The sequence below is a fragment of the Hypanus sabinus genome, chromosome 14 (genome assembly GCF_030144855.1).
Source record: "Hypanus sabinus isolate sHypSab1 chromosome 14, sHypSab1.hap1, whole genome shotgun sequence".
Taxonomy (NCBI): Eukaryota; Metazoa; Chordata; class Chondrichthyes; order Myliobatiformes; family Dasyatidae; genus Hypanus; species Hypanus sabinus.
In genome coordinates, this window is record NC_082719.1 from 81,867,938 (window position 1) to 81,880,115 (window position 12,178).

Here is a 12,178-nt window from a genome sequence, read left to right on the forward strand (position 1 = left end):
GATGACCCAGGGCGAACAAGTAAAAAAAGAGCCAGGATTCTCACCTCTAATTGCTTTCCAAGTGACCCCCTGCTGGAAATTTCTTTGCCGTGGCCACCGGGTGACATCAGGGAGAATTTCTGGTCGAGTCTACTGGATGCTGTCGGTTTAGAGTCACATCCCCGCCAGAACGGTTCCGTTCTGAAATGAAACTGCGAGCAAATCTGGGGAAAGGAAGATTAAACTGAAAAGAGGAAGAGCTGAAGGTTCCTGTTGGATCATTTGAAAAGTGGGTGGCTTCATGTGGTCCCTTACCTTGACGTGACCATTTTCAAAATAGCTAAGCATGCAAAGCCCAACAGCCATCAATGATCGAACATTCGCTCAAACCAGCCAGTTAAAATTACTCTCTGGCCCTGGATTGACGTCCTGCCTTCTCTCGTCATCGCTGATAAATTGAGGAATAACTTATGCAGCGTCGGGTACGACTTGAAGTGCAGGGATTCAGAACAAAGTTCTCTATAGCTGATATCAATGCAGGGTCCCGCGGATCGCGTCTCTGCAAATCAGAACGAAGGCATCTCCGCAGTCGCTGGGCTCCCGTGTGTTAGTGTGGAAACTACGGGTGGATCTGCTGCTTTCTGAATGTTGACATTAAAAATGAAAGCGAGTGAGAGATTCTGAAGTCAAAGGGAGATGGAGAGGCTGCTTATTTGAATGTGGAGGCGGGACAGGTTTGTACTGGTTTCCCGAGAGCCCGGGAGCGAGGAGGTGAGAACTGCAGTTGAAGAACGGGCTGAAACCTCCCAAATAGGAGGGCGGCAGCTCCCACTGGCGCCCCCTCGAATTTATCGGATTTCCGACTAAAAGTGAATTATAACCCCTGAGCAAGAAAATGAAATTGGAAAGAGTCCCTCGGTAAGTTTACTGCAGGGATGACGTGCGAAATCCTCCGGTACGTTTAGTCCCAATATTCACAGCTATCTGATGTACTTTCAGGTTCCTGTCTGTGGTGATATTCATCTTACAGGCGGCGGGAACTGAGGCTGGTAAGCGACTCAAGTGAAGCTTGAATTATTCATCTCATGCTCTTGATATTATTGATTTATTTATTTATTGTTATTTTACTTCTTTTTGTATCTGCACAGTTTGTTTACTTTTGCACATTGGTTGTTTGTCCATCTTGTGTGCGATCTTTCATTGATGCCATTGTGTTTCTTTGTATTTACTGAAAATGCCTGTAAGAAAATGAATCTCGGGATTGTATACAGTAACAGATATGTACTTTGATAAAAGATTACTTTGAACTTTTTCCTTGGGATATCCAGTAATACCAAGCGGTTATGTTTGGTCAGTTTCAGGCTGCGAAGGTCAAAACTGTGAAGATAAAGATACTTCCGACTCCGCTGTTCAGAAACACACAGAAAAAAATCACAGATCTTCTTTAAGACACTTTAATCACTTTAACAAACAGGCGGAAGACCGAAAATCGCGAAGCCATGAAGCGGTCATACCGTTCATTGGATTAACGGACAGTAAGTCACGGCGATCAAAACATCAGATCGAGTAAAATTGCGGAGTCTAATTTTGGATTCAGCCGTTAACTAACGGCAGTGTGTCTCTTTGTCAACGGCGATAAAATGGCATAATAGGTACTAATATTCCAGTTTTTGCTGCAATATTCATACAGAAGTCGTAAACTTGATCCAAGTTGACTTTAATTGCCACGTCCCCCTAATCAATCAATCACATCTTCAATAATCTCTCTTTAGCTTTTTAATCCTTATCCAAACAAACGAGTCCTTACTAAGTAAACAGAGCACGCTCGCTTGGTTTTATTATCGTCCTACCAGCTGGGTGGGAAAATCTTCTGAAGAAGACGCTTCCAAAAGATAATTATTGACCGCATTTTAAATTCGTAATTGAAATTAATGGAATAGCAGAACGGGTCTGAAGAGCTAAATAGCCCGTTCAAACTAAGTGCCTGATAAGCGATAATTTACTTCTGCTTTGGACCCTCGGAACTGACCCTGTCGGACTTAAACGGGACGAAATTGAAATTGTGAGGGAGTAGGGGCTATTTCTCAATACAGTATCCAGGTTTTCCAGAATAACCATTTTTTACTGGTTTCTCAATTGTGATTAATTGAGCATTTTGAAAACTTTATTCTTACAGCGGTTAGTACTCTATATTTTAGTAGATTGTTAAGAATTGAAAAGCTTTCTGAATTTTCAAGCTTGCTGTGTCTACTCTGCATGAATAATGGAATGTGTTGGAATTATGATTTTCAACCAAAAGAAGTATGCTGAAATATATCAGGATTTATTTAAGCCCTGATACTTACAGTACATGGTAATTCTAAGCTTATCCTATAGGGAGGATATCTGGGCGTAGTTTGACGTCAAAACAGGTGCATCTTTAGATGTAACATTTAGGTTGAGCCCAAGACAGAGTTCCATTTTATTTGATATTGTCAGCTGAGTGAATATATCAGCAAGACCTCTTGGTTAACCATCCCAATTCTTCTTTCAACAATGCAAAGCCTTTGCCTTCTTTTCAGCTAATTGATTAGGCAGGATCTCTGTAGAAAGCAAATACCCAAAACAACACAGTGCCACCCCACTCCTAGTACCCGTATTAAACTTCAATATCTCTGGCGTGGGCTTGAAAGTACAGCTTTCTAAACGATGGAAACCAGTGTTACCATAGACCATAGGAGCAGAATTAGGCCATCTGCCCCCCCCCCCCCCCCCCCCCCCCCCCCCCCCCCCCCCGAGCCTGCTCAGCCATTCAATCATGACTGGTCCTTTTTTTCTCCTCCTCAACCCCAGTTCCCAGCCTTCTCCCCCTAACCTTTGTTGCCATGTCCTATCAAGAACCTATCAGTCTCTGCCTTAACTTCACCGAACGACCAGGCCTCCAGAGCTGCATATGGCAACAAATTCCCTAAATTCACCACCCTTTGGCTAAAGAAAATTATCTGCATCTCTGTTTTGAAAGGGTGCCCCTCTATCCTGAGGCTGTGCCCTCTTGTCCTAGATTCTCCCACCATGGGAAACATCCTTTCCATATCTACTCTGTCTAGGCCTTTCAACATTAGAAAGGTTTCAAGGAGACCCCCCCTCATCCTTCTGAATTACAGCCAGTACAGACCCAGAGGCATCAAATGTTCCTCATATGATAATCCTTTCATTCCTGGAATCATCCTTGTGAATTTCCTCTGGACCGTCTCCAATGCCAGCACATCTTTTCTAAGATGAGGACCCCAAAACTGTTCACAATACTCAAGGTGAGGCCTCACCAGTGCCTTATAAAGCCTCAGAATGACATCCTTACCCTTGTCTTCTAGACCTCTTGAAATGAATGCAAACATGACATAGGCCATCAAATCGACCTGCAAGTTAACCTTTAGGGTGTTCTGCACAAGGACTCCCAAGTCACCTTGCATCTCAGATTTTTGGATTTTCTCCCCTTTTAGAAAAAAATCCCCACATTTATTTCTACCACCAATGTGCATGACCATGCGTTTTTCAAAATTGTATTTCCAACATTGTTACTACTGAACCTGGGTGAAATGCAAATCTCAGAATCAGGTTTATTATCATCGGCATGTGTCATGAAATTTGTTAATTTAGCTGCAGCTGTTCAATACATGATAAACAAGAGAAAAAAATAATAAATAAGTAAATCAATTACAGTACACATATATTGAATAGATTAAAAATTGTGCAAAAAAAAACAGAAGTATATATTAAAAAATTGAGGTAGTGTCCAAGGGTTCAATGTCCATTTAAGAATCGGATGGCAGAGAGGAAGAAGCTGTTCCCGAATCGCTGAGTGTGTGCCTTCAGGCTTCTGTACCTCCTACCTGATGGTAACAGTGAGAAAAGGGCATGCTCTGGGTGCTGGAGGTCCTTAATAATGGATGCTGCCTTTCTGAGACACTGCTCCTTGAAGATGTCCTGGGTATTTTGTAGGCTAGTGCCGAAGATGGAGTCAACTAAATTTTCAACCCTCTGCAACTTCTTTCAGTCTTGTGCAGTAGCCCCCCCCCCATACATGACAGTGATGCAGCCTGTCAGAATGCTCTCCAGAAATCACTATGAAATTTAAATACTTGCCCGTGCTTTGTTGAACCGAGTGAGTGAGAGCTGTAATTTCTAAATAGCCACACCTGATTGGAAAGTACCGAGAAATTGAACAAAAGTAAATATTAATCAAGTTGATTTTACTGTTTGATTTATATTTGCATGCATTACCAAAAAACATCACTTGTCCTATGTTCTTTTGCTCCATTCGCCATTCTTTGCATTGTTTTATTAGACAAATGCAAAAATAGCGACAACCTCACTATTTTGCTCTCCTTTTGAATGACATATTGTATGTCAGTGATACTGATTCTGATTCCATGCAAAGCATTATATCTGAACCCCAATCCTGTTCTCACTTAGCTTCCACTGGTGTGTGCTTTTCATCAAGATTCACTAGATATTGATTGGCATTTTATTGTAATAAGGAAACCAGTTGTAACAACACAACAAACAGTTCAGGTGAGATCAATCTTATTGATCATAAGACTAAATATCCACTCAGTGACCACTTTATTATGTACACCTGTACACATGCTTGAAAATGCAAATATCTAATCAGCTGATCTTATCGCAGCAACTAAACACATTAAAGCATGTGTTTTAACGCCTCATTGTCAAGAGGTTTAATTATTCTTCAGAATGGGGAAGAAATGCGATCTAAGTGGCTTTTTGAATGTGGAATAGTTGTTGGTGCCAGTCAGGGTGGTTTGAGTATCTCAGAAACTGCTGATCTCCTGGGATGTTCATGCAGTCTCAGGAGTTTACAGAGAATGGTGAGTGCACAAAACCAAAAAGCATTTAGTGAGTGGCAATTCTCTGAGCAAAAGTGCCTAGTTAATAAGAAAGGTCAGAGGAGAATAGCCAGACTGGTTTAAACCAACAGGAAGGTGACAGTAACTCAGATAACCATGCATTAGAATAGTGGTGTGAAGAAGAGCACCTCTGAATGCATAACACGTTAAACCTTGAAGAGAATGGGCTACAGCAGCCGGAGACTACGAACCTGCACTCAGTGGCCACTTTATTAGGTACAGGAGGTACCTTATAAAGTGGCCACTGAGTGTATGTGTTCATGCATCTGGTTTGTATAAGCATTGGTAGCCCAATGTAAAACATGATTTCTTTTATCATTTGAACCAAACAAAGACCCTTAATCAGAATGGCTCGCTTTCACATTGCTTTCACTAAATCAGGCAACAAGTCAACTACCGGGTTCAAACAAGTTCTAATAATGAAACTTACAAGTTACATGCATCTTTCTTTGATGAAAGGAAATGGATCAAAGCAGGCAATGCTCTATTTCTGAAGGTGCATGATTTATTTTTCTTTCCCCAGGCAGCAGGCTAAACAAGAGTTGCTGTCAGAATGGAGGAACCTGTGTACTTGGCAGTTTCTGCATTTGCCCCAAACATTTTGTGGGGAGAAGTTGTGAATATGATGAGCGCATTAGGTATGATCAATTGTGTTGTTAATTTAAGAATTGCAATGCTCTCAGCTGGTCACAGTTGAGGTAGATATGGGTTACATAGGCTTAAAGGATTATGAAAAAGAAAAATATTGCTATTCCTCCTAAGGTTTGCCTCCTCTTGACTTGTGCTGTTTACATTCCTTATATATTCAGGACCACAATAAAGGAAAACATTCTGTTACCTGCATTTAGTCATTATATATTGCATTCCAGATGACAAAACACTTATCTTGTTAATGCTTAATGACTGTGCGGTTCTCATCTTCTCGTTGGTTCTATAACAATTTTTTCTCACTGGTACAATTCAAATGATTGATCTTTCAACACCACCCTGAACTCCCATCCCCTCTCCTTTCAAGTACAGATTCAGTGTCGTCCAAATATTCATTCTTTTAACGTAGTCATGACACAGGTCGAACATAGTACTGAAGCACAGTAGAGAATATTCAAGAGTGTTGCTGAACCACACAATAACAAGCTTTATATCCTTTTGATTTCATTTAGGGGATCTTGGTTTCTGATATCCTTGATGCATAATTTTACTCCTTTCATTATATATAATGGTAACATACACATGACTATTTAAATATTTTGTCTAATATTTTATTATATATTAAGTATTGAATGGTCCCGGTCCCATAGTACAACAAGATGGACTCATGACCTCACACTCTACCTTGTTGAGGTGTTGCATCCTATTGTCTGTCTGCACTGCCCTTTCTCTGTAACTGTAACACTTTATTCTGCTTTCTGTTATTGTTTTACCTTGTAGTAGCTTAATGCACTGTTGTAGTGAAATGATCTGTATGGATAGCATACAAAACAAAGTTCTTCACTGTACTTCATACATGTAATGATAATAAACTCATTTTCCAATTTATTAAAAAAACAAGTTTGTACTGCACATTGAAGCATAAAATTAAAATCTTCAGATGCTTCTTAGTATACATAGGAAAGCAAATTGAAATTTTGCAATGATCCTGGTTGGTTGGCCAATAGGCTAGACAATACTAGGTTTCCTTGCATTTTCCGATTAGCAAATGGTTTTGTTTTATGAATCTTTATCACAATTTGACTAGAGAGAAAGGAAACTTAACTAGTTATCTGTATAATTCTTTTACAAGTCAAAGTAGGCTTGGTTGGGAAGCCTTTTACAGTCAATCAATTTGCAGATACACACTCGTTCGGTTCAAGAAGGATAAAAACTAGTATGCTGAAGCAGTTCAAGACTATCTCAATGGAACACCTGCTGGAGAAGGAATATATATTCACAAAATTTGGAGGGAAATAAATTATATCTTTTGGATTATATTTTGCTGAATGATAGTTTATGCCGAATAATTGCCTATGAATTTTTTCCCTCTTTGTGACAGAAACTGTGGCTACATTCCCGAAGGAGCATGGGTGCCTAAAAACTGTACATGGTGTAAGTGTAGCTATGGGACTTTACACTGTGTTCGTGGATCTCAGAGTGACTGTGGTAAGAATGTTTTTCTTGTGATCTTGATCTTAGTGGACGCTTTGCCATAGCACTCTTTAGATTCTTTTCAAGATTTAAGGTTCAATGTTGTTTATTGTCATTCTTCAGTACTTGAGAGTAAAGGAGAATGAAATGATTGGTTTTGATGCAACATAAAAGAACACAGTAAGCAGAAAGAACACATTAGAACTTGAAGTAACACAATGTACAAGTAACTGTGACAGACTGTACATCGATTGATTGTATATGGTTCTGTAAGGTTGTCATACCGGAAGGGGTTGGGGTGGGAGGGGCGTGGGGCGGCTAGTGGGGAATAAGCTCCCACTACCTATTAAATGCTCCGAATGATGTGTGTCTCAAACAGCCTCAATAACCAGGACCAGCTCTGGGCCTTTATATGCAGCTTAGCTACTATGCCTAGCAGAACCAGTTCTACCGACAGGAGAAGAGGTAAAGGTGGGTTACTGGCACCTTAAAACTAGCTGCATTGGGCAGATAGGGTTTATTATCCATGGTTGGCAGGTCATCTCAGAGAAGGAAAACTTTGATCTCAAACCTCTGCTGCCTTGTGGCTCTACCCACTCACGGGGAAGGCTTCAAGAGTAAACCCCGAGGAAAAATCCGGATCTGGGGTCTCTAAGGCAGACCAACATTGAGTTCAATGCTGACTGGCAACTCCTGCGATGCCAAACTGTATCAGTCTTTGCCAATCCTTTTGATTCATCAGACGCATGGAGAGGGGCAGCCTGTGACATGGGCAACAGCTTGCTCTCCATATAGTGCTACCCTGGCTTGCATATCATGTAGACAGCTGGGACACAACTTCTTTGTTGACCCTGGCTAATGGAGGCCTCAAGATTTTATGTCCATAAAGTGACACTAGGTGGTGTGTATGTAGCAGTGGTGAGGGGTGATGGGGTGGGTTAATTGGTGGAGGCGTTAATTAGTCTGACAGTTTGAGGGAAGTAACTGTTTTTAAGTATTGCTAATTAACATAGTTATTACCTAACATATTTATTATGCATTCCCTATGAAATCAGTATATTTAAGTGTTCATTAATAACTAATAACTCCACAGAAATAAATTGTTAACAGGAGGAAATCTGCAGATACTGGAAATTCAAACAACATACACAAAATGCTGGTGGAACACAGCAAGCCAGGCAGCATCTATAGGGAGAAATACTGTCGACGTTTCAGGCCGAGACCCTTCATCAGGACCCATCGAAGTCCTGACGAAGGGTCTCGGCCCGAAACATTGACAGTGCTTCTCCCTATAGATGCTGCCTGGCCTGTTGTGTTCCACCAGCATTTTGTGTGTGTTGAATAAATTGTTAATCTCTATAAAATTGGTTTGTCTCAGTCAATAAACATTTGTCAACAGAAAATTACACGGGAATTGTTAGTCATTAGTTTCAGTAATCTTAAGCAATTTGCTGGAGGAGTCAATGTGAGCTTTTTGTGAGTCCACTGAAAATTCATGAGCACAATCATTTGGTTGAAGAGACTTTGCAACCATGAGTGTTTGTATAAACAATTTATTTTCAATTCCAGATGAGGGGATGTTTGTCATGTAATCTGAGTTAATGGTTAACATAACAAAAGGAATTTGCAGGGAGAAAGGAGATGAATGATTCTTCCACTGATAAGGAATATAGAACAACAAATTAACACCCTGAAACTTTCAGTTTAAGTTTCTTGGTGATGAGCCTCATCAATACCACTCACATGCAAACATATTAAAATTAGAACTAAGAGGGTATAGGTATTTGTGCTCAACTAGATCGCATCCTCAGTTCCCTATACTACTCCTTGTACACTCATGACTGCATGACCAGATTCTGTTCTAACTCCATTTACAAGTTTGCAGGGGATACCGCTGTAATGGACACCACCTCAAATAACAATGAATCAGAATACAGCAAAGTGATAGAGAGTTTAGTAAAATGGTGTCATGACAATAACCTTTCCCAGGGGGAGGGCTGCACATACTTCTGTCTGCATCAACAGTGTTGAGTTTGAGAGGGTTGAGAGTTTCATGTTCCTAGGTGTGAACATCACCAAGAGCCTGTCCTGATCTAATCTCATTGATATCAAGACCAACAAAGCTCGCCAATGCCTTCATTTCCTCAGGGGGCCTAAAGAAATTTGGCATGTCCCTGTCAATTGTAACCTTCTCTTTTATGCACCATAGAAAACATTCTGTCAGGATGCATGGCGGCTTGGTATAGCAACTGTTCTGCACATGACCACACAACAAAAAGCAGAGTTGTGGACACGGCTCAGCACATCACATCACAGGAACCAGCCTCGCCTCTATGGGCTCTGTCTATACTTCTTGCTGCCTTAGTAAAGAAGTCAATATAATCAAATACTCCACCCACCCAGACAATCTCTCTTTTCCCCAATCCCATCAGCTTTGAAAGCATGTACCATCAGATTCAAGGACAGCTTCTATCCCATTGTTATGGACCATGTGTACAGTAAAATGGAGTCTTACCACCACAATGTACATGTTTCTTATCTTCACATATTTTGTACTGCCATTTTTTGAAAGTTTTTAATTTTTGTCCTTCATTTTTTTAAAAAAATATTGAATACACTGAGTATTGATTTGATCTGTAGAAACATTAAGCAAGAACCAGTACCAATATTAATGTATGGGAGCAGGAATCAGACCCCTAAAGATTTCCTTGCCATTTTACATGAACATGGTTGATCACTATTCCTCTTCTGTGCCATTTCTCCATAAACCTCCATTGCCCAATCTATCAAATATTTTGTTCTACCTGTTCTTTCGTTCTTGTGAACTTCATGGAAAATAGGCTTAAGACAGTTGCCTCATCCAAGGAATTAGCCTGGTGAATCTCCTTTGTACTGCTTGGTAAATAATATTCTACCCTTTCCACTTGTCTTACCAAAGTGCATAACCTCACACTTGCCCACATTGCTAATTGGTTTATTATTGTCACGTGTACTGAGATGCAGAGAAAAGCTTTATTTTGTCTTCAAACAAACAGCTACAAACTGATCATCCCTAACATAAGTACAAAGAGGTAATCCAAAAGGAAAAACAGTATATATAACATATAACAATCACAGCACGGAAACAGGCCATCTCGGCCCTCCTAGTCCGTGCCGAACTCTTAATCTCACCTAGTCCCACCTACCCGCACTCAGCCCATAACCCTCCACTCCTTCCCTGTCCATATACCTATCCAATTTTACCTTAAATGACACAACTGAACTGGCCTTTACTACTTCTACAGGAAGCTCATTCCACATAGCTATCACTCTCTGAGTAAAGAAATACCCCCTCGTGTTTCCCTTAAACTTCTGCCCCCTTACTCTCAAATCATGTCCTCTTGTTTGAATCTCCCCTACTCTCAATGGAAACAGCCTATTCACGTCAACTCTATCTATCCCTCTCAAAATTTTAAATACCTCTATCAAATCCCCCCTCAACCTTCTACGCTCCAATGAATAGAGTCCTAACTTGTTCAACCTTTATAGAATGTATAGTATAGAATGTATTTTTAAAGCTTCAAAGTGCAGTGCAGGGAGACAAATATGGTGCAAGGGCCATGAAAAGGTCAACTGAGAGATCAAGAGTTCACCTTTATCCTGCAAGAGGTCTGTTCAAGAGTTTTAAAATAGTGTGATAGAAGCTGTCCTTGAACCTGCTGGGTGATATTAACTTACATTTGACAGTCTTTTTTCTACAAATGTATTTATATCTATTGGCCAAATCACAGCATGTTGTTCCATCTAATTTTTGTATCATCAGCAAATCTGAAATCTTTCAGGTCATTCCTGACTTGCTTTTGATTAATTCTGAATATCCACTTCTCTATGCTTATCCTTCTGTTTCTTTTATATTTCAGATTTTAAAGGAGATTTAAAAGAAGATCTCAGACATTACCAGTTAATTTCAGATGGTTCTCAGCTGTTGCCAATAAGATGCTTACTGTTGCCTGGGATATTCTTAACGACTGTGATTCTTGGACTTTTACCTTTGAATGTATGGTCTGACAAATTAGAAATAGTTCATGGAACATTTTAATTGTGTTCCAGATATTCCAGAGAATTAATCCTCATCCATGAGAAGATGCTGCTGTGATATTAATAGTAGTTCACCTTTCAATGGATTCTTACTATTATTTTCCAAAGCACTATATCAGCTTTATCATGAAAAGATTATGGGTACAGGGTATGTTTGTGACAGACTTTAAGTGCACCTTATATGTGAGGTATTGACTTAGTACAGTAAAATATAGTGTTTGTTTCATGATATCTTCATTGATTTGCAACAACATAAAGATAGGCGAGAAGGGAGTGCTGCAATGATTCAATCATGTGATATTGAAGAGAGAATATTGTTCAAGACAGCCTTGAGCAGATTAACAGTTTAATGAAAATAGCATTAAGCCCTTTCCTAGTTTTATTGTTCAAGGAATCTGCTTGTTAGATTGTTGGATAATATTGTCAATGATAACCTTAAAATGTTATTTATGTTGTATATAATTTCTTTTAAAAATATGAAGTTATGCAATAATATAATTGTAATAAACCTATTTATCCCAATAGATAATTACTGTTCAATCATATACAAGTTCCTTGATGTTTTGGAAATGACTACTTAATTCTGATGGCTAAAGATCTCCACTAGGTAATCAAATCCAGTAATTAATTTGCCGTGCAGGTAAACTCAAATGTCATATAGGCAGAAAGAAAACTGCAACAAGGTTGGCAGTACCCATTTAGCTCTTTACTACCATTTTCTAAAGCATAGAACATAGAACAGTCAGACTTGATGGCCCAGATGGCCTAATTTTGCTCTTACGTACATCACAGGGGTTTACAGCATAGGAGCAACTTTTAGTTCTGCCAAACTAATTAAATTAGTTACCAATTGCCCAACCAAGCTAATCTCTTTTGCCTTCTCCTTCCACTTCCTGTACATTCATGTGCATATCTAAAAGCCTCTTGACTGCCTCTTTCATATTTGCCTCCACCACCACCCTGGCAGTGAATTCCAGGCACCTATCACTCTCTGTGTAAAAACAAAACTTGCCCTGCACATTTTTGAAAGTTACCTCCTTCATGTCAAGAGTGGGAAAAAGATACTGGCTATTTATTCTAGCTATGTCTCTTACAAT

The 12,178-nt window shown here is 39.7% G+C and overlaps 1 protein-coding gene across 1 annotated transcript; it reads left to right on the plus strand.

Annotated features, from left to right (window-relative positions):
• Nucleotides 1-278: 278 nt before the first annotated feature.
• Nucleotides 279-11,584, plus strand: LOC132404442 (cryptic protein-like). Its single transcript, XM_059988571.1, has 6 exons — nt 279-897; nt 979-1,028; nt 1,335-1,514; nt 5,407-5,521; nt 6,913-7,019; nt 10,904-11,584. Exons 1-6 carry the CDS (start codon nt 875-877, stop codon nt 11,080-11,082), a joined length of 654 nt encoding a protein of 217 aa, XP_059844554.1. The 5' UTR covers nt 279-874; the 3' UTR covers nt 11,083-11,584.
• The last annotated feature ends 594 nt before the right edge of the window (nt 11,585-12,178 follow it).